This window comes from Phacochoerus africanus, chromosome 2 (genome assembly GCF_016906955.1).
Source record: "Phacochoerus africanus isolate WHEZ1 chromosome 2, ROS_Pafr_v1, whole genome shotgun sequence".
In the NCBI taxonomy this organism is placed as follows: domain Eukaryota; kingdom Metazoa; phylum Chordata; class Mammalia; order Artiodactyla; family Suidae; genus Phacochoerus; species Phacochoerus africanus.
The window spans coordinates 139,138,881-139,162,995 of record NC_062545.1 but is presented as its reverse complement, the minus strand read 5'-3'; the positions used below and the strand labels follow the sequence as shown (position 1 = coordinate 139,162,995).

General features: G+C 42.6%; 1 protein-coding gene across 3 annotated transcripts in view; it reads left to right on the top strand.

The window, feature by feature from the left end:
• Nucleotides 1–24,115, top strand: part of LOC125119600 (protein FAM169B-like) — a 96,587-nt gene that overhangs the window by 34,554 nt on the left and 37,918 nt on the right. For all 3 annotated transcript variants that reach the window (XM_047766797.1, XM_047766798.1, XM_047766799.1), the window contains 2 exons: nt 13,744–13,829; nt 18,036–18,213. In XM_047766797.1, coding sequence (XP_047622753.1) covers nt 13,744–13,829; nt 18,036–18,213 — 264 coding nt within the window. The remainder of the gene's footprint in view (nt 1–13,743; nt 13,830–18,035; nt 18,214–24,115) is intronic.

Here is a 24,115-nt window from a genome sequence, read left to right as displayed (position 1 = left end):
CCAGAGTAGAGATGCTGAGGGCTTGCCTGGTGGAAAGGATATGGGTTGGTGAAATAGTGGAAACCGGATTTGGGATGGCTGGGAGGTGATGGCAAAGGGAGGCTGGGCTTAGTGATGGTGCCAGCAGTGCTGGGTGATGCAGAGGGAAAAAATTGAGGCGAGGGCTACCTGAGCTGATGTCTGCAGGGTCTTTGGGCTGTCGAATTGGAGGAGGGGTCTGATCATCAGCCTGGACCCCAGGTGCATATCACTTTGCAGTCCTTCTGTCATTTCCTGGAGGGTGTGTGGTGAACTCCCTGTGCAGGGGAGGCAGCAGGGCTGAGAAGCAGAAAGCAGGGTCCTTGGGGACAAGGAGGATGGAGGGAAGGTTGTTTGTTGTGTGTGTTACCACATGCTGACTTCCCTGATTGGAACATCTATACCCCCAGCTCACTTCCAAGACGTTTTGTGACCAAGCATAACACTCAGCCTTCAAATTGCTGCTAATTTATTTACGGTTTTTTGGTGATTGCATGTCATGTGCACCCTGAGAAAAACAAGCAGGGAATCGAAAAATGATGATTTTTTCTTGGAAAAGCATGCCCATCCTAGGCCTGCAGAGACAGCACGAGCCAAGGCAAACATTCAGATGAAACCAGAGCTGCTGTGGAGCCACCTTCCCAGTGGCTGTCGTGGGCTGGGGGATGGTGGATTGCGACATGGCAGGCGTAGGGCCAGGCCTTCACTGTGCTCCATTTGGGGCAGGTGGGTGGTGGGTCAAGATGGATGGGTGGGTGGAAAGTGAGGTGTGCTCCTGAGGTGCCCAGAGCACTTTTGCAGAACTGGGAGGCCCTTTCTGGGATGTTTTTACCTCTGACCAGGCTGCCCAGGTTTGGGGCAGGGGGAGGAGCTTTGAATCTCTGACCTCCAGAAGGGACCTGGTTGGAACAGCTCCTAGTAGTGTGCCTTGAAGGGAAAGGTCTGGCTTCCTGGAGAGTGGGAAGGATGAGACTAAACCCAGAGCTAACCCAGCTCTCTCTCTCTCTCTTTTTTTTTTTTTTTGGTCTCTTTGTGTCGAATCTGCAACCTACGCCAAAGCCACAGCAACACGAGATCTGAGCCGTGTCTGCGACCTACACAGCAGCTCATGGCAACTCAGGATCCTTAGCCCACTGAACAGGGCCAGGGATCGAACCCTCATCCTCATGGATACTAGTTGGGTTTGTTGCTGCTGAGCCACAGTGGGAACTCCCAACCCAGTTCTTTTTAGCTGAATGAGCCTATCCACTATCCTCATGACTCAGTGAAGTGGTTTATGTATCTCTGGTAAAAACCAAGCTAATATGATGGGAGGAGAGGCTTGCCAACCTGGTAAAATCTGGGAAGTAATTGCAATTTTTCTGGTTTTGAAGTGTGAGGAACCCCACAGACTCTTGTACCCCAAATTTGTAGGAATAACCTGGTTAGCAGGCACCTATTGGTGTAGCCTCCCATGATCCTATGGACGTTAACTTTTGTTTAAGTCTGTATTTGCTTTTTGGATGTTGCAGAGATAGACCTAAGCCTGAAATGGGTCCCATTCTCCCACCTGCCAATTAGAGGAGTCCTGCTTAAGTGGGTTTGACAGTTTGGGGGAAAAAGAGTTCTGGCCAAAAACTCAGCCTCTGTTTGAATACCTGCTCCTCTTGGTGGTTAAGGTGCCCATGTGGCCCTGTAAGCTCAGGCCAGTGTCAGGTGGTCCCCAGGTTGAGCAGGACCCAACTTCACATAAACTAAGAGAGCTCCATGCTACATATGGAGAAGAGAGTTCTGTTTTCCTTGGGCCATGACAGATTGAAGGGCTATTTGCAGTGACAGCACTGTGTTTTGGCTATTGTTTGGGATTTCCTTCTTTATTCCATGTTAATTGACGGCACTTACTGTGAGTTGGATTTCAATATAGGGAAAAACAGCATCCCACAAACAAACAAAGACATTTCGTTCTTACCAAGGGACTAATGGTATTTGAAAGACAGAGACACCCCGAGGAAAATATTCTGTGTCAAGGATGAAGCCATTGTCCAGGGGCCGGGCTGCTTCTTCGAGAGTTTTACTGCTACAGCTTGGGCTGTCCGCATCTCTCTGCCCTGAGAAACTCAGTGTGCTTGCCTTGGTGGAGCCTGTGATTTTAAGATTTTTTTCCTAGGACTTTCCTGGTGGCTCAGTGGGTTAAAGATCCAGTGTTGTCACTGCTGTGGCTTGGGTTCAATCCCTGGCCTGGTAAATCCTGAGTGCAGTCTCCCCCTGCCCTGCCTCAAAAGGGATGCCTTTCCTAGGTAGACCAGCCCTGGTGTGGGTTTCTTTTCTGCATCTAACACCTGGCTGTCCAGCTGTGCCTCAGGATCCAGGCACCCCATCTCACCCCAACTTCCTTGAGTTAAAATCTCGACTTATGAAAACAAAATTGCTTAAGGCCAGAAAGGCCTGAGAACCACAGAGAGGCTGAGGCAAATATACTGCAAACCAGATGTTTCTTTCTCCATGGCAAAGAGGCGCCCAAGTTCACAGGGCATCTGGGGAAGTGTTTTCCTTTAAGGAAGACATCTGTATGGAAATGGTAGCCCGAGTAATGCGATGTGACAGTTGCTATGTCAACTTGAGGATTTTTCCCCTCCCCTTAAATTATTGACCAGCTCAGTCAATGTTGCATAAAAGTCATGCAATGCCTTGGAATGTGTTTATGTGCTCTCCCCTGCCAGAACTTTTCAGCATTATTTTTTTCCTACATGTATTTTGCTTTGGGGAAGATGACCTGTCACTTTGGTTTAACTGTGCTCTTTTTTTGAGGGGGGGGATTACATATTTTTTAGATTTGTAATGGGGCAATGGTGGCTTAGACTCCAGGAAAGCGACTGGGGGAGGTGGGTGGGGAGCAACAGGAGAGCCTGAAGCTCCTTCAGTTGTGATTGGAGAAGTATAAACCATGGGCCAGTACATGAACAACTTGAAGTTAGTGTGGGGAGATAAGGTGTGTGTGCATGTGCATGTGCAGGCATGCACTCTAAGGCACATGTGCACTCAGCCTCCTTGGTTCCTCTGTAATATGGGGTATGGACTTTCTCTGTCTCTCTGCTCAGCTTGGGCTGTGTATTTGGATGGCCACCCTGACCTTGTTGTCTCTAACAAGCATTTCAGAACTGAAACCCTCACACCTCCTCCTTGTTCTCATTTCCTGCTGGTGAAAGCACCTCTGTCCTGCTCAAGCTTGGTTGCCCACTGCCACTCCTGCCTGCCCCCTCTCTTCCGCCTTTGGGCCAGTTTGATTCACAGGTGGTCTTTTTTGCCCCCCTGAGGATCTTCCTCCCGTCCAGCATAATTGCTGCACTCAGCCCCTCCACACTTCCTGGTGGGATCATCACAGCCTCCCATTGTCCTCCCTGCCTCCAGCCTCACCTGCTTTGTAAACCATTGCTCCAATCATGTCTGTCATTGATTAGACTCCCCCGGAGACTCATTTCGAAGTCATTACCTCAACCTGGTCCCCAGAGCCCCCAGCACTGGAGCCCAGTCTGGCTCAGGCCTATTCTTGGAACTCTGCCTCAGCTCTCCTAGACAGCCAGCTATGGTCTGAATGTTTGTGTCCCCTGCCAAATTTATATGTTGAAATCCTAAGCCCATGTGATGAGGTTGGGATGTGGGGCCTTTGGGGGCTGCTTAGGTCATGAGGGTGGAGCCCTCTTGAGTAGGATTAGTGCCCTTATCAGAGAGACCCCAGAGGGCTCCCTTGCCCTTTCTGTCACAGAAGAACACAGTGAGAAGTTGGCCATCTGCAGTCCAGGAGGGCTGTCATCAGAACCTGACCATGCTAGTACCCTGATCTCAGACTTCCAGCCTCCAGAAGTATGAGAAATAAATTTCTGTTGTTATAAGCCACCAGACTGTGGTATTTTGTCACGGCAGTGTGAATGGATGAAGACACAGCCCCCAGGTGGGTGCCTGATGCTGTTCACATCTTAGGCACTGGTCATGGTATGTGTGGTCACGGCCTGGTGGCTTGTCTTGCTCCTGCTGGGTGGTGTCTTCTGTCCTGGATCTCTAGTGCCAAGTACAGTGCCTGATACTTGTCAGTGTTTGCTGAATAAATGGCAGCCTCCCTCCCCTCCCCAAAGTACAAAAGGAGATTTGTTCTATTAAAGACTTTCTCTGCTGGCAATTCTTTCTCCTTGGTGTCTTGGCTTGTCCCCTCCTCATCTCTGTCTCATCTTTGTCTTCCCTTCTCTGCTGGCCTTTTTGGGGCCTGGGCCCAGCTCTATCCCCTTGTCTCTCTGTCCTTTATTCACCTGGAGCATAGTGCTTAGACCAGGGTCTCTGGAATCACTGGGACCCAGTTCACATCCAGTCCCAGTGCTGCTGTTTATAAGCATATGACCTTGACTATCTTAATCCTTCAGAGCCTCCTCTGAACAAAAGGGTCAGCCAGCCACTCAGTGGGTTGTTGGACCTATAGCTCTGGTGGATGTCATTACTTTAACACAGTAATTGGGTCATGTTCATCTCCCCCTTTGAATCATGGTGGCTACCAGTGGTCTCCAGAGTATGGCTTCCAGGGCCTCTGTGACCAGGCCCACTCTCCTCCTCCAAGTTCTAAGTGTCTTAAGCTAGAGTTTAAATTTAATTCCTCAAGTGGATTTAGCCTGTGCTCTGCCCATAGCAGCCTCTCAGCATGGGGGTTGAATGAGTACCATGTCCTTCAGAATTGTGACCTCTGGAGGGTCCTAAGCCACTGTGCCATGTCCCCTGTCCTCTGTGCTGGGCAGGTGATGAGGGACAGCAAGCACAGCCATATGCACCTCTGTCCTCCTCCTGGATGTCACCATCTGTCACAGTGCTCCTCCTTGCTGAGCTGGATAGTAGCCTCAAAGCCCTTCTCAGGACAGCTCCCTACTGTTGCAGCCCATCCATCCAAGGTGACAGGTGACAACCAGCTCTCCCTCTGCCATCCTGTAGACAAATCACACTGCCTTTTAAAAAATAATTGTTTTATTTATTGATTAACTAAGAATATTTAAATATTGTATGGAATTTGTCTTTCTCTTTCTGACTTACTTCACTTAGTATGATACTCTCTGGTTGTGTCCATGTTGCTGCAAATGGCATTATTTTGTTCTTTTTTATGGCTGAGTAGTATTCCATTGTATATATGTACCACATCTTCTTAATCCATTTATCTGTTGATGGGCATTTAGGTTGTTTCCATGTCTTGGCTACTTTGAGTAGTGCTGCTATGAACATATAGGTACATGTATCTTTTTCAATTGTAGTTTTGTCTGGATATATACCCAGGAGTAGGATTACTGAATCATATGTAATTCTATATTTAGTTTTCTGAGGAATCTCCATACTGTTTTCCATAGTGGTTGTACCAAGTTTACATTCTCACCAACAGTATAGGGAGGTTCTCTTTTCTCCACACCCTCTCCAGCATTTGTTATTTGTTGACTTATTTATCATGGCCATTCTGAGGTGTGTGAAGTGGTATCTTATCATAGTTTTGATTAGCATTTCTCTAATAATTAGTGATGTTGAGCATCTTTTCATGTTCCTACTGGCCACCCATATTTCTTCTTTGGAGAAATGTCTATTTAGGTCTTCTGCCCATTTTTTAATTGGTTTGTTTGTTTTTTTGTTGTTGAGTTGGATGAGTTGTTTATATATTTTGGAGATTATACCCTTATTGGTTGCATGGTTTGCAACTATTTTTTCCTATTCCGTAGGTTGTTTTTTGTTTTGTTTATGGTTTCCTTTGCTGTGCAAAAGCTTGTCAGTTTGATTAGGTCCCATTGGTTTATTTTGTTTTTATTTCTGTTGCCTTGGTGACTGACCTAAGAAAACATTTGCACAGTTGCTGTCAGAGAATATTTTGCCTGTGTTCTCTTCTAGGAGTTTTATGGTGTCTTGTCTTATGTTTAAGTGTTTAAGCTATTTTGAGTTTATTTTTGTGCATGGGTGAGGGTGTGTTCTAGTTTCATTGATTTACAGGCAGCTGTCCAGTTTCCCCAGCACCACTTGGTAAAGAAACTGTCTTTCCCATTTTATATTCTTGCCTTCTTTGTCAAAGATTAATTAACCATAGGTATCTGAGGTAATTTCTGGGCTCTCTATTCTGTTCCATTGATCCATATGTCTGTTTTTATACCAGTGCCACACTGTCTTGATTATTGTAGCTTTGTAATATTGTCTGAAGTCTGGGAGAGTTATGCCTCCTCCTTGGTTTTTGTTCCTCAGGATTGCTTTGTCAAGTCTGGGTCTTTTATGGTTTCATATAAGCTTTTGGATTGTGTGTTCTAATTCTGTGAAAAATGTCATGAGCAATTTGATAGGGATCACATTAAATCTACAGATTCTTTGGGTAGTATGGCCATTTTAACAATATTAATTTTTCCAATCCAGGAGCATGAGATAGCTTTCCATTTCTTTGAATCCTCTTTAATTTCCTTTATTAATGATTTATAGTTCTCAGCATATAAGTCTTTCACCTCTTTGGTCAGGTTTATTCTTATGTATTTTCTTTTAATTTTTGGTGCAGTTTTAAAAGGTATTTTTAAAATATTCCTTTTATCATATTTCATTGTTAGTAAACAGAAATGCAGCTATTTTTTTTTTTTTCAAGGCATAGGGAACTTCCCAGGCTAGGAGTCTAATCAGAGCTGCAGCTGCCAGCCTACACCACAGCCACAGCAAGGCAGGATCAGAGCCGTGTCTGTGACCTACACTCACAGCTCATGGCAATGCTGGATCCTTAACCCACTGAGCAAAGCTAGGGATTGAACCCACATCCTCATGGATCCTAGTCAGGTTCATTATTGCTGAGCCACAGCAGGAACTCCCAGATTTTTGAATATTAATCTTGTATCCTGCAACTTTGCTGAATTCGTTTATAAGTTCAAGTAGTTTTTGTGTGGAGTCCTTAGGGTTTTCTATGTATAGAATCTTGTCATCTGCGTATAGTGACAGCTTCACCTCTTCTCTTCCAATTTGGATACCTTTCTTTTCTTTTCTTTTTTCTTTTGTCTGATTGTTGTGGCTAAGACTTCTAATACTATGTTGAATAGAAGTGGTGAGAGTGGACATCCTCGTCACTTACATGTAGAATCTAAAATATGACAGAAATGGAGTTCCCGTCATGGTACAGCGGAAACGAATCTGAGTAGGAACCATGAGATTGAGGGTTCCATCCCTGGCCTCACTCAATGGATTAGGATCCAGTGTTACCATGAGCTGTGGTGTAGGTTGCAGACACAGCTTGGATCTGACGTTGCTGTGGCTGTAGTGTAGGCCAGCAGCTACAGCTCTGATTGGACCCCTTGCCTGGGAGAAACTCCATTTTCTGAGGGTGTGGCCCTAAAAAGCAAAATAATAATAATAATAATAATACTAAATAAAATAAAATATGACACAAATGGACCTATCTACAAAACAGAAACAGACTTACAAACATAGAGAACAGACTTAGGTTTGCCAAAAGGGATGGGGGAGGGAGTGGGATGGATGGGAGTTTTGGGTTAGTAGATGCAAACTTTCATATTTAGAATGCATACGCAATGAGGTCCTACTGTATAGCACAGGAAACTATATCCAATCTCTTGGGATAGAACATGATGGGAGATAATATGAGAAAGAGAATGTATATATATATATATGACTAGGTCACTTTTTGTACAGCAGAAATTGGCACAACATTGTAAGTCAACTACACTTGAATAAAAAAAAAAATGAGTTCTCAAGCCATAGAAAGACACTGAGGAATCTCAAATGCATATTGCTAAGTGAAAGAAGTCTGTCTGAAAAGACTATGTACTGTATGATCCCAAATACATGACATTCCAGAGAAAGCAAAGCTATAAAGACAGTAAAAGGGTAAGTGGTAGCCAGGGCTTTGAGGCCAGAGGGCGTGAATAGGGGAACACAGGGGATTTTAGGGCAGTACTATTCTGTACAGTACATGACTCTGTGCATTTGTCAAAACTCAGAACTATACAGCACAGTGACCCCAAATGTAGAGAATTTAGTTAATTTATCAACATTGGCTCTTTAATCACAACAAATACAGAACACCCATGCAGGATGTTAATAATAGAGGAAACTGTGGGTGGGGGTATGGGCATGGGGGGAGGGGAGAGACAGGGTATATGAGAAGTCTGTGTACTTTCTGTTTAACTTTTCTATAAATCTAAAACTATTCTCAAAAATAAGATGCATATATTTTAAAAGTATTTAAGTAAAAAAAAAAAAATAGGATTTAGCTCCATTAAGAAATCTTAGGCAGGGTCAAATGTTTAGAAATCTTATTGGGAGGTTATGGGCAGGTTATATTCTGTGCCTTGATCAGGCATGATATGGCCCCACCACCTTGGGAGGAGAAAGCCAGGTCAGCTTAACACTCCTGATGGAAATAAAATAGTGGTGAGCAAATGTGGTATGTAGGAACGTGTCCCCACTTATGTTGGGAGGGGGCAGGCAGAATGGCAGTGATCAAGCTGAGAAAGAAAGACAGGCATTTCCATGCAAACCAGAGCAGAAAGTTCGGAGAGGGAGCTCCCAGACAGAGGCGGAGTGTTATGTTAGCAAGCAGCTTCCATTGTTTCCGCTGACAAAAGCCAGCAAACAACAAAAGGGCTTTTCATATTTCCTTAGGATCCCAGAGCAACCCTTGAAGCAGGTAGAGGAAGTTTTGGGAAACCATTGAAAAGCTTCAGATACTTTGGGCAAAGCAGTTTGGTGAAGTGAGTTGTTTCACCAAAACTGCATTGTGGCCAGGTGAGAGGATCTCGTGGGCTCCATATGACAGGTGGGAGACTCAAGGCTGGATCAGGGGAGTGAAGGTCACGCAGCTGGTAACTAGAGAAGCAGGAATCTGAACTGACTTGAGTCTGCGTTCTATCTTCTCCCTACACCAGGTCCAGAGGGCTGTATCTAAACTGCTTTCTGTCGTCTTCCTGTGTGTTGGCACTGGTTTATGTTTGTTGAAATGATGTCTGTGAAGAGTGGAGGATCTGGGTAGAGGTTCATTTTTATGTGTGTGGATTCCAGCATTACTTGTTGAAAAGGCTGTCTCTGTTCCATTGTTTTGCCTTTGCTCCCCTGTCGAAGTTGACTGATATAAGTTGACTGCATTTACATGGGTCTATTTCTGGACTCTCCATTCTGTTCCACTGATATGCCTGTTCTTTCACTGATACCATGCTGTTGGGTTACTGTAGCTTTAGAGTAAGTCTTGAAATTGGGTGGTGTCAGTCTTCCAAATAGTTTTCTTTTATCATTGTCTTTTGCTTCTCTCTGTAAACTTTAGAGTCAGTTTGATGAAATCCACGAAGTATCTTGTTGGGATTTTGGTTGGCATTGCATTGAATTTATAGATCGTGCTGGGAGGAACTGGTATCTTGACAGTGTTGAGGCTTCTTATCTGAGAACAGAGAGTATCTCTTTGTTTTGCTAGTTCTTTGATTTTGTTCATTAGAGTTTTGTAATTTCCCTCCTATAGCTCTTACACATTTTTGTTACATTGTATAAATCTAAATACTTTATTCTGTCTAAGCCTAAGTATTTAATTTTTGGTATTGTGTTTTTTATTTTTTTTATTTTTTAGGGTTACACTTGCAGCATAGGGAAGTTCCCAGGCTAGGGATCAAATCAGAACTGCAGCTGCAATCTACGTCATGGCAACACTGGATCTGAGCTGCACCGTACAACCTATGCCACAGCTTGCACCAATGCTGGATTCTTAACTCACTGAGCAAGGCCAGGGATCCAACCCACATCCTCACAGAGACAATGTCAGGTCCTTAACCAGCTGAACCATAATGGGAACTCCTGGTATTATGTTTTTAATTTCAAATTCTAGTTGCTTATTGTTGGCATATAGGAAAGTGATGGGCTTTTGTATAATTGCTTTGTATTCTGTAGCCTTGCTGTAATTGTTGTTTGCAGCTCGTCTTTCCCTTGTTTAAGCCTTGCCCAGTTACCCCCACTGCTTGGGGTGCACTGGTGTGGCCTTGGCCTTGTAAGGCTCTGTGCCCCTGCTCATGGGTTACCTGCCTGCAGTCCTCATCTGTCACCTCTGCCTGTTGAATGCTTATTCAGCCATCCAGAATCTGAGCTGGCTAACTTGGCATGCTTTCCCAGTCTCCTCAGAAGAACTGGCCTCTCCTCCGGGTCCTCTGGACACTTTGGCTCCCAGCTTGATTCCAATACCTATTACATCTTGCCCTGTGTTGTAGCAGTTTATTTAGCTCTCTTCTTTACAGGCCACTAACTCCCAGTGGCAAGGATGGAGACTTAGTCATTAGCCTCTGGGGACCTGGGACAGGACCATGCATTTGGGGACTCAGCCCCAGGTAGTTGAATTCAGTTAATCCTGCTGAGCCTTTATGAAGCCAAGCTCCTGGGAGCCAGCCTTAGGGACCTCTCTGTCGTAACTTGTTTAGGAAGCCTTAGGGTGTCATAGAATAAAATTCACTACTGGCATCTTCTTTGTGGTCGCCTGTCACTCCGAAAGCTTAGGGGAATTAAATCCATGCAGTGGGGCTGGTCTTTAATCTCCAATGCGCTGTTGACTGCCATTACCACTGCTCAGTCTTGGGCTGGTGTCCAGTCTCCCAGATCCTGGATGGCAGAGAGCCAGTGGGCACTGATTAGGAGTGAATTTTTCTTTTAAAACCATGTATGTGCAGTTTCCACTTTCTAACTCTCAGAGCTTACTGCTCCAGGGTCTCAGAAGTGAAGCCCCGAAGCTGGCTCTGGTCCCCTAGAATCGGTCTTCTGGTTCTTGCTGAGCTGGAAACAGCCTCTCTCCAAGGGCTCTGCCCTCATTCCTCCTGCCTGTTTCCTCTTGACTAGTTTGCATGCTTTTCCGATCAAAAGCTGCTGTCCTTTGGAAAGCTGATGCTATTTTTTGAGAATTGTTTCTGAGGGCAATTCATTTTAGGCCTGTTAAATTTGATTGGATTTCACCTTCATTGTTATGTATACTCAGCAGCTTAAGACTAGTTCTGAAAAAAAAAAAAAAATTCAATCTATTTTGTGACAACTTGTGTGGCTAATTAATGCCCTGCAGTGCACCGTGAAACTTGCAAGGCACCCCACAAACATCAAATCATAACACATTTCCCGAGACTGTCTTAGTAAATGAAACATCTGTATTACAGTAAACACACCATATTAGTAAATTGAACATCTTTTATTGATTCACCTTGTTAAGCAGGAAAATAATCCTTTTGGCTTTGTAAGTCTCCTGTAATTTCTGGTAGGTGCCATTTGGAACATGAATTTCGTCAAATAAATGAAGGCAGATGTCAAGCATTTAAGTGGCCCTTCTTTCTCAGTCAGCCCTATTTTCTATCAGTTTGGAACTGATGTTGGAGATGACAAAATTCACCAATGATGTGAAACTGACAGTGAATTAGATGCTGTTGGTCTTTGGAGAGGAGGGGCTGGCTGTGCAGAGATAGTGCTAATAACAAGCTAAAGTCAAGCCTGGTCTTCACAGGGTTTTCTATTAAAGCTCCTCAAAGAGCAGAGAAGAATAGGGAAGAAGGTGGTGGTAGCTTAACTGGATAGCCCCACAAGATTTGTTTTAAAGTCTTAAGCCTTATATTAAATGTTCAAGTGACTGTTGCTTTGTACTCTGTTTTCATTTTCCCTTAGCTCTTCAGCTAAAAAGATTTGACTGGAAAGATGCATCTTTTTTAATCTTGTGGCTTCTGAACCCCTGGGGCTCAGATACCTGGCTTGAGAAGCAGGTATAAAAATGGCAATAAAAGGGGTATAAAAAGATACCAGAGGAGAACCAAACTGTGGTACATCTAGACAATGGAATGTTTTAACACTGAATACAGGGCTGAAAAGAATTTTGAGCTACCAGGCCATGAAAATATATGGAAGAACCTTAAATGCATTTCACTAAAGGAAAGAAACTGATCTGAAAAGACTGCCTACTGTATGACTCAACTATATGACTTTCTGGAGAAGGCAAAACTGTGGAGGCAGCAAAAAGATCAGTGGTTGCCAGGGATGGGGGGTGGTGAGGTGGGATGAACAGGTGCAAAGAGTTTTTAGGGCAGTGAAAACATCCTATGTGATGCCATAGTGATGGATACATTTGTCCAAACCCGTAAAATGTATAGCACTAAGAGTGAATCATGGAGTTCCCGCTGTAGCGCAGTGGGTTAATGATCTTGCTTGTTTCCATATGCTGCAGGGACAGCCATAAAAGTGGGGGGGGGGGGAGAGTAAAGCACATAAGTTACACATTTTGGGAGATTATGATATGTCAGTGTTGGTCCATCAGTTGTAACAAAGGTACCACTCTGGTAAGGGATATTAATCGCAGGCAAGGCTGTGTGTGTGTATTATGGGTGAGTATGGGAAATGTCTGTACCTTTCTCTCCACTTGGCTGTGAACCTAAAACTTCCGTAATAAATAGTCTTTAAAAAAAGTATCAGAAAACAACCAAAGTCACGTTAGTTTAAAATGTAGTTCTTATACAAGGAGAGGAGGGTGGCCCAGCCGAGAGATAAGAAGCTGGGGTATGACTGGATTTGCCTTTGGAGTGGCAGCTCAGGAAGGATGGATTGGCAGGAGAGACTGGGGCAGGGAACCAGATGGGGTGCTGTCACACTCACCTGTGCAGATGATGGTGGCCTGGACCAGCCGGCCTCCTGGGATGGAGAGGAGGGCATGGATCCTGTCCTGAGGCAGCAGGTGCAATGTGGGGAGGTGACAGTAACACGAATAGGGGGGCTGTTGTGTTAATTAGTAGATACTGAGTGCTTTCTACATCTGTGTCCTGTGCTGGGTGTTCCACACCTGATCCTCATCAGAACACCTTGGGTGATCCATTTGGGCAGCTCCAGTAAGGAGTCTGGGACTTGGAGAGGTTGGGGGTGTTCTAGGATCACCTCTACTAAGCAGCAGGACACATGTCCAGACTCGGAGTGGGTGGCATCAATGGCCTCACAGGCTGTCTAGAGGTGACTATCTAGATGAGGGCAGGGTGTGAGGGGGTTAGGAGGGATGTCTCTGCCCTTCCTCTCCTGCAGGTCCCAGCCCAAGTCTTACCTAAAGACCCCCCCTCCCCACCATCCCTGCATGATTGGCCCTGTTTCTAACAGCTGACCCATCTCCAGCCTCTTGTAAAGAGCACTTAACTTGGAGTCCAGTGGCCCAGGGCTGAACATGACCTCAGCTCTCCTGGCTGGTTGCCTTCCCATCTCAGAATGTCAGCATCCTCAAAAAAATGCAGATGACAGTTTCATTGTAAGAATGAAAGAAAGGCATATAAAAGAAACCAGTGCCAAGACCAACACCAAGGGTGATGAGAAGATAGTTCATTCGATGTGTTTAGATAATGCTGGTGGGTTTGACTAAATTTGCAGAGTTCCAAGTTGTGTCATATAACTGGACTTTGCAAAAAAAGTTAATTTTCACCCACTGAATTTGTCAGCCTGGGTGTGTAGTCCTCTGTGCCCTTCACCACTGAGGTACATCCTGCATTGGAGTCCATGAGAGCTCATCTCTGCAGACACCTGGGAAGTCTGTTTAGGTGAGAGTGGTCAGTCTGTCTGGATCAGTGCTCTCAGCCACCTCAGCTCTAGAAATATCACCTGCTTTTCCCACACATCACCTGTCCTTTGTACCTCAACAGTGGCTGCATGCTGCTCAAACTGCCCCTTTGGTGACTGGCTGGCTGTGTGTACATCATCATTTTCTCTTGGTTTTCTCTTTAGTTGTGGCTGTTTACATGAAGGGGTCTTGGTGGACCACCGAGGATGTCCTAAGAACCTCTGATCCTGCCAGAGAAGGTCTGATGAAGGTGAGGCATTGAGAATTTAAGTGGCCATTGCAAAACATGTTTTAAAGGTCAGCATGCTTATGTTAATAATTTAAAGCTGTCTTTCCCGGTGGGTTTGTTCTCTAGGACTGCCGTAATGAAGTGCCACATGCTTGGTAGTTTAAACAATGGGAATGTATTATTTGCCAGTTCCAGAGACTACAAGTCCAAAATCAAGGTGTTGGCAGGGTTGGTGTCTTCCAAGGGCTGCAAGGGAGAATCTGTTCCAGGCCTCTCTCCTAACTTCTGGTGGCCTCTGGCTTCCCTGGCATATCAGTGGTGGTCTTCCTGAGTCTTCGCATCCTCTTGTCTCTGTGCCTGTGTCCAAATTCCACTTTTCTATATGGACACCAGTCATGCTGGATTAGGGCCCACCCTAATGACCTCATTTTTATGTGATCATTGGCAAAGACCCTATTTCCAAATAAATCACGTTCCTAGGTACTGAGGATTAGGACTTTTACATCTTTGGGGAGGGGGCACAGTTCAATCTTTAACACCTTGCCAGCAAGGAAAGTAGTAGTAACTGGATATATGCAATAGATGCCTGGCTATTGGTAAACCTCTTTTACCTTCCTGAGTGGCCTCTCCCATCTTAATTTTGAAACTTTAATATACATCATCTCTCTAGTGTGTGGGGAAGTCCTGTTTATTGCATTCCAATAATGTTTATTGGTACTTACTGTGAGTTAGATATTGTGTTAGTAGATACTAGTATTACCTAGACTTTTTACAGGGATTATCTGATTTCAGAATCTTTAAGGTATTTGTTCTAGAGATGAAGCAGTTGAAACTGAGCCACACAGTAAGTGATTTAATTGGACACAAACTCTAGTCTCTCTGATAGCAGACCTGGTAGGTTTTTGAAGCACTATGACTTTTGTAGAGCAGCTATAAAGTAGAGACCTAGGATGGCAAGAGTGAGGGATCTTTGTGGTTAAGAAAGTTGAGCATCTTCTCATGTGCTTATTGGCCATTTTTATATTCTTTCCGGGGGGAGGGATATCTATTAAAATCATTAGCCCACTTTTAAATTGGGTTATTTGACTTTTTACTGTTGAGTTGTAAGAGTTTTTCATATACTCTCGCAGTATATGGAAGTTCCCAGGCTAGGGGTTGAATGGGAGCTGTAGAGGCCAGCCTGCACCACAGCCACGGTCAGAGCAAAACAGGATCCAAGCTTTGTCTGTGACCTATGCCACAGCCCACAGGAATGCCAAATCCTTAACCCACTGATCTAGGGCAGGGATTGAACCCGAGCCCTCATGGGTACTAGTTAGGTTCGTTACTGCTGAACCACAACAGGAACGCCTCGTGTTCTAGATGCAAATCCTTATTGCATATATGATTTGCAAGTATTTTCCCCCAGTTAATGGGTTGTCTTTCTCAAGTTTGTTTCTCTCCCAGCTTTATTGAGATATGGAATTGACATTTAATGTTGTGGAAGTTTAAGGTGTACAATGCGTTGGTTTAATACAGTGATATACTGCAAAATGACTACCACCACAGGTGTAAGCTAACACATCGCATATGTGTATGATTTACTCTTTAAACAAATTTTTTTTTTTTTTAGAGCAAGAGTGGTCACTTCCTTCTTGTATCAATTCTTTTATGTTTAGATGAGGAAAATGTTCACATTTTCTGAAAATGTGGCCTGTGTTGTGAACAGAAAGAAGCTTGGATGTTAATTCCACTTGGTGAACCATGTTGTAAACCTCCATCTGCCCCAGCTGTGTGTGGGGGAGAGTTACCCTCTCCATTTATAGAACTTGGGGTCTTGACTTTTTTCTTTTAATTACATTCTGTTTCTTAGCCAACTCTTCTTCACAAATTACCAAAAAAACAAAAGAACTGTAGTGTTCTGTTAACATAATTAGTGGTCCTAATTGACGCATTAGAACTGGATCTTGGTTTTGTGTTTTCAGAAATGTTTCTAAGTCAGAATCACATGTCACCCATTTTTCTCCCCCCGTAATGAAACTGGACAAATTAAGTGCATTTTCTTCTTCTCCTTTTTTCTCCTGCCAGCTTTTGATTGGATATTTCCCTTCTGCCAGATGCAATCCGTTTTTCTTTTCTGGCTTGCCTCTGAACTTTTTAGTTTTATGAGTTGAAAAATATAACCTCCCACATCACACCCCTCGAGTTTTGTGATGAGCTAGTTATTCTTAAAGTCTGAATTTGATTTGGCTGCTACTGTCTGAGATACAAAATTGGGGTGGCTTCTCAGAGTTAGGCTGCTGTGGTTTTTAAAAATCTTTTTCTCATCTAAGATTTGGCTCCAGATGAAAGTGAAATATTTTGCATTCAGGGCCAATTAATAAGTTTATTGGCACTAAACACTTTTTTGCCATTTGCTAGAGTGCTGCAAGCTGGCTTATTTTTTATTGTTGGAGCATTTGAAATACATACAACTGTTTGAGAGACCACTGAGGCCGTCTTCTCCCTTGACCAGTGGAGGACACTGAGATTGAAAGGGGTGTGAGTTGCTTAAGATCTCACAGCAAATCTGGGCTGAGAAGTCATGCCCACAAATGATGGTGATGGTGATGGTGGTGCTGCTGCTGATAATGACAATAAAAAATATTTAAGGGTAAAGTATTAATTATGAAACCAAGCATTCATATTTGTATCAGATTTCCTTTTCCCCAAGCTCTGATGGATGAAAACACAGAAGGAAGCTGCTGGCTGGGCTGCAGTTGGCACACTGACCTGGGACTTAGAAGTCTTGACATGGTATTTCAAACCTGCCTGCCTTCTCAGAGGCCTCATTCAACTATCTTAATTCTTCTTGGGGACAGGGCAGGGAAATCAATATATGTAATTGCTTACCCTCTTTGAGCTTTAATTTCCTATAAACAGTAGCAGCCAAATCAAGTTCAGTGGGTGGTGAGAACGGAATGGTATTTGGGGATGGCAATGTCAGCCCAGGTCAAGGTCTCGTGGTGCTGCCTGGGATGGGGCAATAAACATCCACCCCATTAGGCTGTCACATGGCAGTGTCATCAGAGTAAAATCTAATAAACCAATACTAGCACTTTGTCACTAGCTGATTGGTTTCATCTCAAGTGCCTCATTTTAGTGGTTGCTTGTGGTTGTCTGGAGGACTGCATTTAAGAGGATTCTGAGACCATATCCAGGCTCAGCCACCACGAGCAGTGATGGATTAGCCATGTCTGCTGTGGGAGCAGGAATGGGAGGCCTCTATGTATGTCATGTCTTTGCCATTTAGGCTCTACAAATGCAGAGAATCTGAACAGGCAGGAGATGGAAGTCGTTGTAACCTGTTAATGATTAAGCTCTGTGTGGTCCGGACCTTGACCGCAGTGTATTTTCCTCAACTGTCATGATACTTCAGTGGGTGAGGGGCAGTTCTGTCTTGTAGCCTTAGGACAGGCTGGGCCTTGAATCCCAGTAATTCTCTGGGATTGGGACTCCAGTGTGCACTCAAAATCTGTCATAAGTCACTGAAAATCAGTTGCTCTTGGTGTAACAGCTACACCAATAATAATCTCCCATGATTTGCCTTCCTTCTGAGGGTCAGAATTATGGAACTGTTGTTAAAAATGGCAGATTGGAGGAATTCCAATTGTGGCACAGCGGAAACGAATCTGACAAGTATCCATGAGGATGTGGGTTCAATCCCTGGCCTTGTGCAGTGGGTTAAGGATCTGGTGTTGCCATGAGCTGTGGTGTAGGTCACAGATGAGGCTTGGATTCTGTGTTGCTGTGGCTGTGGCATAGGCCAGCAGCTACAGCTCAGATTTGACCCCTAGCCTGGGAACTTCCATATGCTGTAGGTCTGGCCCTAAAAATGGGGGGGCAGGGAGGCAGATTGGGTTTATTTCTGGACACATCTGGTGCTTCTGCAGAGGTGGCTTCCTGGAGGCAACCTTGTTTCACTGGCAAGTGACTGATGGTTCTGTTTCCTCACATTCCACATCTGGGGCCCTGGAGACCCAGGAGGCCCCTTGCTCCTGGAGGCCAGTTGGTGTGAAGGTCAGGGGTGTTAAAACCTCTGTGAGAAGCTATGATCCACATTTTGGCTCTTGAGTGTGAGAAGGTTTGTGTGATGGTGGAATGCACACCTGGCCCCCATTGCGTGGATCTATTCCAAGTGTAGAGTTTATTGTGTCTGATTTTCCTCTCTCGTCTCACTAGCTGTTCCTTTCTGTTTTTCCTTCAAAGGTTCAGTCATTTGGGGAAAGGATTGTGCTTTTCATTCTGAATGTCGTTATTTTTGGAAGATTGGAGAGGAATTTGGATGATGATGACATGTTTTTTTTACCTCACTCCGTGAAGGAGGAGGCTAAAATTCTGTGGAGAGATGGAGCAGCTGTTGGATTTTACACAATCAAAATGAAAGGTAAGGGACACACGGCTGTGGGGGGGGGGGGAGCCTTGCCACTTCTGGCGACTGAGGAAGGCCCCTAGATGTCTGCCTGCCTCGGAGGACTCCCTGAGCACAAGCATTTATTTGGAGAGAATCTTCTGGCACTGGGATATCACTCATTCAGCTGTCATGTAAATAAACACAAGGTATGGATTTCGTTTTCACCACATTTCTTGTTTTACTGGCCAACAGGGTAACAATTCAGCATGTCCCTTTGATTCCCAGGCTGTTCCATGTCCCCTGTAAAATACTTGTTGCCATTAGTGGGTAAGATAGCTTTGCAAGCACAATGCTTTTCATTTCTTCTCTTTAATGTTACCAATTAGCTGTCAGGAAAAATACCATTGCTAATAGCTGACATGTGGTACAAAAGCACACTGGATGCCAAGATTTATAGACATTACCTCAGAAGAGAGGGAGGGAGGTCGGCCACGATAACAAGGTTATGGTAAAACATGGGGACTTATTTTTAGGGGCTCTGACCAGCAGGGAGTGTGGAACTTGTACCGTTTTTTCTAAGGAATCAGTCTTCTTTAACTTTGCTTCCTTTAACAGTTACTTTAATTAAACAATTTTTTTCTTTGCTTTTTAGGGCCATACTCACGGCATATGGAGGTTCCCAGGCTAGGAGTCCAATTGGAGCTACAGCTGCTGGCCTATACCACAGCCACAGCAACATCAGATCTGAGCCACATCTGCAACCCACACCACAGCTCATGGCAACGCCAGCTCTTTCACCCACTGAGCGAGGCCAGGGATCGAACCCGCAACCTCATGGTTCCTAGTTGGATTTGTTTCCTCTGTACCACAACAGGAACTCCAGTTTCTTTAATTTTGAAAGGCTATCAACATCTCTGACCCAACTAGTCCAAGCCCCAACATTTAATTCTTAAAAAGTTATAAATTTTTAGCAAAAATAAAATTTCCAAGTACCTATACCACCATGGATAGGTTGTTGTTGGAATTAAGTGTTTTTCTCTGGGGCTAAAAATGCTACAATTGTGGTTTTGAGCTCTATTCATACTGTGTAGATGTTCCACCTGTCCAGAGTGGGGTTGATCTGCATTTCTTCCCCTTCCCCACCTTTTTTTTTTTTTTTTTCCCATCAATGTGATGTGGGATGACCAGTTTCCCATGCAAACAACTCTTGTATTTAATTACCTGCTAGGTCAGTCATAGAGGCTGAAGCGCCCGTGTCCTTCAGCTTCCTGGGTCATGGTAAAGCCATTTTTTCTTTGATTTTGATGTACAGTTTCACTTTTGGGGGTGCTCTGTCTTCAGTCTTTCATTTTAGATAGACCAGGGGATCTGGAGAACACTAGAAATGGAAGAGAACCTTTTTGCAATTCCTCTTTCTTAGAAGATTCATTCATTGTCACTTTCTAACAGATGGCTTGTCTTTAATCTGTAGCAAAATCACTTGTGCTGTGGACATCCTACTAATAGTAACTAAAACTGTTACTAGATCCCAACCTGTTGTGTGAGAACCACAGCTAAGGGGCAGAAAGAGCTTAGCCTTGTTCTCACCAGTTGTAGTGTTGCTCTTGACTGAAACGATACCTTAGGCTTTGTTCTGTGAGGGTCAAGCAGAGGCTGGTTGTGGCTGCCTCGTTTTTCCCAAGGCAGGTCCAGAGCCTTGAAGTAGAAGAAGGATATTAAGATGTTGAATTGAGGCAGATCAGACTAGGTGCTTGAATTCTGCCTCCTCTTCATTTCTGATGAATTCCATGAATTTGTTGAAAGTTTTCTGAAGCTGTTTACCAGGTCTTGTTTTCATCTATGAACTGATTTTTTTTTTACTTGCTCAACAATTGCATTAGTTTAAAAAACATCAAACGAGTAGAAAAATTATATAAATAGATTTCTCAGGTATACACAGCTAATCAAAAAAATTTTTTTTACTGCTTATTGCGGGATTAGCTTGTTTTTGGAGAGACAGAATGAAAATATTTCCGTGGAATAATTATATACACCTTGCTACCAGCAATGTATGAGAGTTCCAGTCATGCCATATCCTTGCCAATACTTGGTAGTGTAAGTATTTTTAGTTTTAGTCATTCTACAAGGTGGGAAGTAGTATCTAATTTTGTTTTTAATTTGCATTTTCCTAAGGATATTGATCATGTTTTCATGTGCTTTTTTGAAGGTCAGAGATCTTCTTTGGTAAAGTGTCTGTTCAAATATATTTGCCTATTTTTATTGGGTTGTTTTTTTATTATTGAGCTGTGAGATTCCTTTTATGTTATAGCTATCCATTCTTAAAGAGATATATATTTTGAAAACATTTTCATTTTTATTTAATAATTTTTCAAAGAGCAGAAGTTTTAAATGTTTATGAAGTCTAATTTATCACTTTATCAATTTTCATTATCATTCAGTTCAAAATATTTTCAGATTTACTTTTTGATTTTGATGAGTTCTTTTTTCTTTTTTTAAATTTAAATTATTTAAATTAAATTAAAATATTTAATTTAAGAATTAAATTTTAATTATTGGAGTATAGTTGCCTCACAATGTTGTATTAGTTTCAAGTGTACACCAAAGTGAATCAGTCATACATATAAATATATCCATTCTTTTTTCCCATGTGGCTTATTGCAAACTATCAAATAGATTTTCCTATACTTTGCAGTAGGTTCTCCTTAATCATCCCTTTTATACAGTAGTGTGTATATGTTATTCCCACCCTCCTAATTCTTTCCTCCCCTCAATGGTTTCACCTATGGTAACTATAAGATCGATTTTGTCTATAGATTCTTTAAAAGTGAGTTTTACATTTCTAGATATTTGCGGGCTATTCTAGATGTTTTATTTTTTGTTGGTTTCCAATTTAATTCTATTGCAGTAGGATAATATAGATTATTAGATTTTAATATTTTGAAAACTATCAAGAGTTATTTTATGGTCCCATATATGGTTTATCTTGGTAGACACTACATATGGACTTGAAAGAGGGTGTATTCTGCAGGTATTGAGCTTCATGTCTTGGAAATGTCAGTTAGGTTAAGCTAATTGATGGTGTCATTCAGATCTTCTATATTCTTAATAATTTTTTTGTCTAATTCTATGAGTTTCTGGGATAAGTATGTAAAAGTCTTTATGACTGTGGATTCATCTCTTCTTTTAGTTCAGTCAGTTTAAAATAATTGAAGTATGTGTGGTTGATTTACAATGTTATGATAATTTCTACTGTACAGCAAAGTGACTTAGATATGGAGATATAAATATTTTTTCATATTTTTATTACAGTTTAATCACAGAATATTGAATATAGTTCCTTTTTGTTTTTTTTCTCTTTTTGCCTTTTCTTAGGCTGCTCCTGCGGCATATGGAGGTTCCCAGGCCAGGGGTCTAATCGGAGCTGTAGCAACTGGCCTACGCCAGAGCCACAGCAACTTGGGATCCGAGCCGCATCTGTGACCTACACCACAGCTCATGGCAACGCCAGATCCTTAACCCACTGAGCGAGGCCAGGATCGAACCCGCAACCTCATGGTTCCTAGTCAGATTTGTTAACCACTGTGCCACAATGGGAACTCCCAGTTCCTTAGTTTCTTGTGCTGTACAGTAGGACCTTGTTTTTTATACATTCTATAGATAACAGTTTGCATCTGCTAATCCCAGGGTTGCAATCCATGTTAGTTTTTATTTTGTGTATTTTGGAGCTTTGTTATTAGTCACACTTAATTTATAGTTGCTATATTTCCTTGATGTATTGACCATTTTGACATTATGAATTGTCCCCCCCCATTTGCCTCCCTTAATATCTCTTATTATGAAGTCTATTTTGTCTGTTGTTAATATAGCCACTTCATATTCTTATGCTTACTGTTTGCATGGAATATATTCTTTCTAGCTTTTCAATTTTGGTCTGTTTATTTTTTTATATTCAAAGCATATATTTTGTTGATAGCATACAACTGAGTATCGGATTTTAAGTCTGGATTTAATAATCTGTCTTTTGATTGGAATATTAGTCTGTTTACATTTAATTATTGATATGGTTGTACTTAGGTCTTCTTTGTTACAGCTTGTTTTGTATCTTATTTTTTCCCTCTGTTCTTCACTTCCTGTATCCTTTTGTTTTAATCAGATATTTTTTAGTATTCCTTTTTATTTTTTCTTGGATTTCCAGCTCCATATTTTTGCATTTTTTAAAGTTGTTGCTCTAGAGATGGCATATGCATCTTAAACTTAAACATATGCTAATTTAGAGTTAATATTAAATTACTTAAGGTAAAATACAGAAACCTTGTGGTAGTGTATTTTTATGTAACCATCATTTTATTTACATAGTTCTATTGTTATATATTATATCTGTCTGTCACTACTGATTTATAAGTATTAAATAGTTATATCTTTTCAAGATATTAGCTGGATATAAAATAATTAGTGATTCCTTCAGCACTTTGAATAAGTTGTTCCAGTATCTTTTGGTTTTCATAGTCTTCGGCAAGAAGTCAGCAGTCAATTTATTGTTGTTCCTTGTACAAACATGCCATTTTTTTTTTTTTGGAATGCTTTCAAGACTTCTCTTTAGATCTTTTGCAGTTGAACTGTGATTTGTCTAGGAGTGATTTTATTTTTATCTTTTTTGGTATTTGTTGAACTTTTTGAATCTTTAAAGTTTTCTACCAAAATTGGGACATCTTTGCCTATTATTTATGCAAATTTTTGTGCTTTTTTCTTTTTTATTTTTCTGGGATTTCAGTTATATGTATTTGGGGTGTTTTCTATTGTCTTGTAGGTCTCTGAAATTTTGTTCGTTTTACTTCAAACATTTTTCTCTCTTTTTTGGTCAGATAATTTCTGTTAATCTATACTCAACTTTATCTGCCATCTCCAAACTGTTGTTGAAACTACTTAAAATTGTCAGTTATTGTACTTTTCAGCTCTAGAATTTCTGTCAGGAGTGTTTTCCATTTCTCTGTTGAGAATATTTATTTATTGAGTATATATTTCCCTTAATTTAAAAAACTTTTGTTTGACTTGAACATATTTATAGAGCTGTTTTGAGTTCCCTGTATGCCAAATCCAGAATCTAGGTCTACTTAAAATCAGTTATAGTAGAGTGACATCAGCACATGGCAGAGTGAAAAGCTACCTTTGTCTCTCCCTTTCAGTCTATAACCAGTGAGGCATCCCCAACTCAACAAAGATGCCTCTGCTCAACACACTAGGACACCAGAGAACTCCACACATTTGTACATTTAAAGGTGGTTGGAATGGAACACATGTGAGAGACAGAACCGAGAGAACTGCCCAGCTCTGTGGCCATGGCAGCTGAGCCCACAGCTGCAGAAAACACAGAGCAGTAGGGGAGGAAGTGCACATGACTCCAGCCTCCTGGCTGAAATGGTGCTTGCAGCCATAGGTAACTAGGTCTCAGCAGCCGTGGGGCCTGAGACTCCTTCTTCCAGCCATTGAGGCACTCACAACACTGACCCCCCACTCCTCTATCCACAATGGTGGAGCCTATGAACCTTATAACACAAGGCATAGCACAGACATCTGTGCAACCCCTGCACCCCCCATCCTCATCCTTCCCCTGTGGCAGCAGAGTATATGACTACGGATTCTGGACACCAGGCAAGATCCTGCCATGCCAGGGTTCTGGGCAGCAATGCCACTGACACTGGCAGCAAGGAGGCATTGATGACCCTTGGAGGCACAAGAAGCAATAACGAGGTAATGGAAGGTAGAAAGTGCCAACTCTCAAACATAACCAGATGCAGCTTGGGTTGGCATAATTCATAGAATTGTGCTATACTGCCACCTACTGGAAAACAAAGAAAGACCTCTAATTTCTAAACTTCAATAGTTAGACTCAGAAGGGTATTTTCTACTTCAAATGCACTGCCATAGAATCAACTCA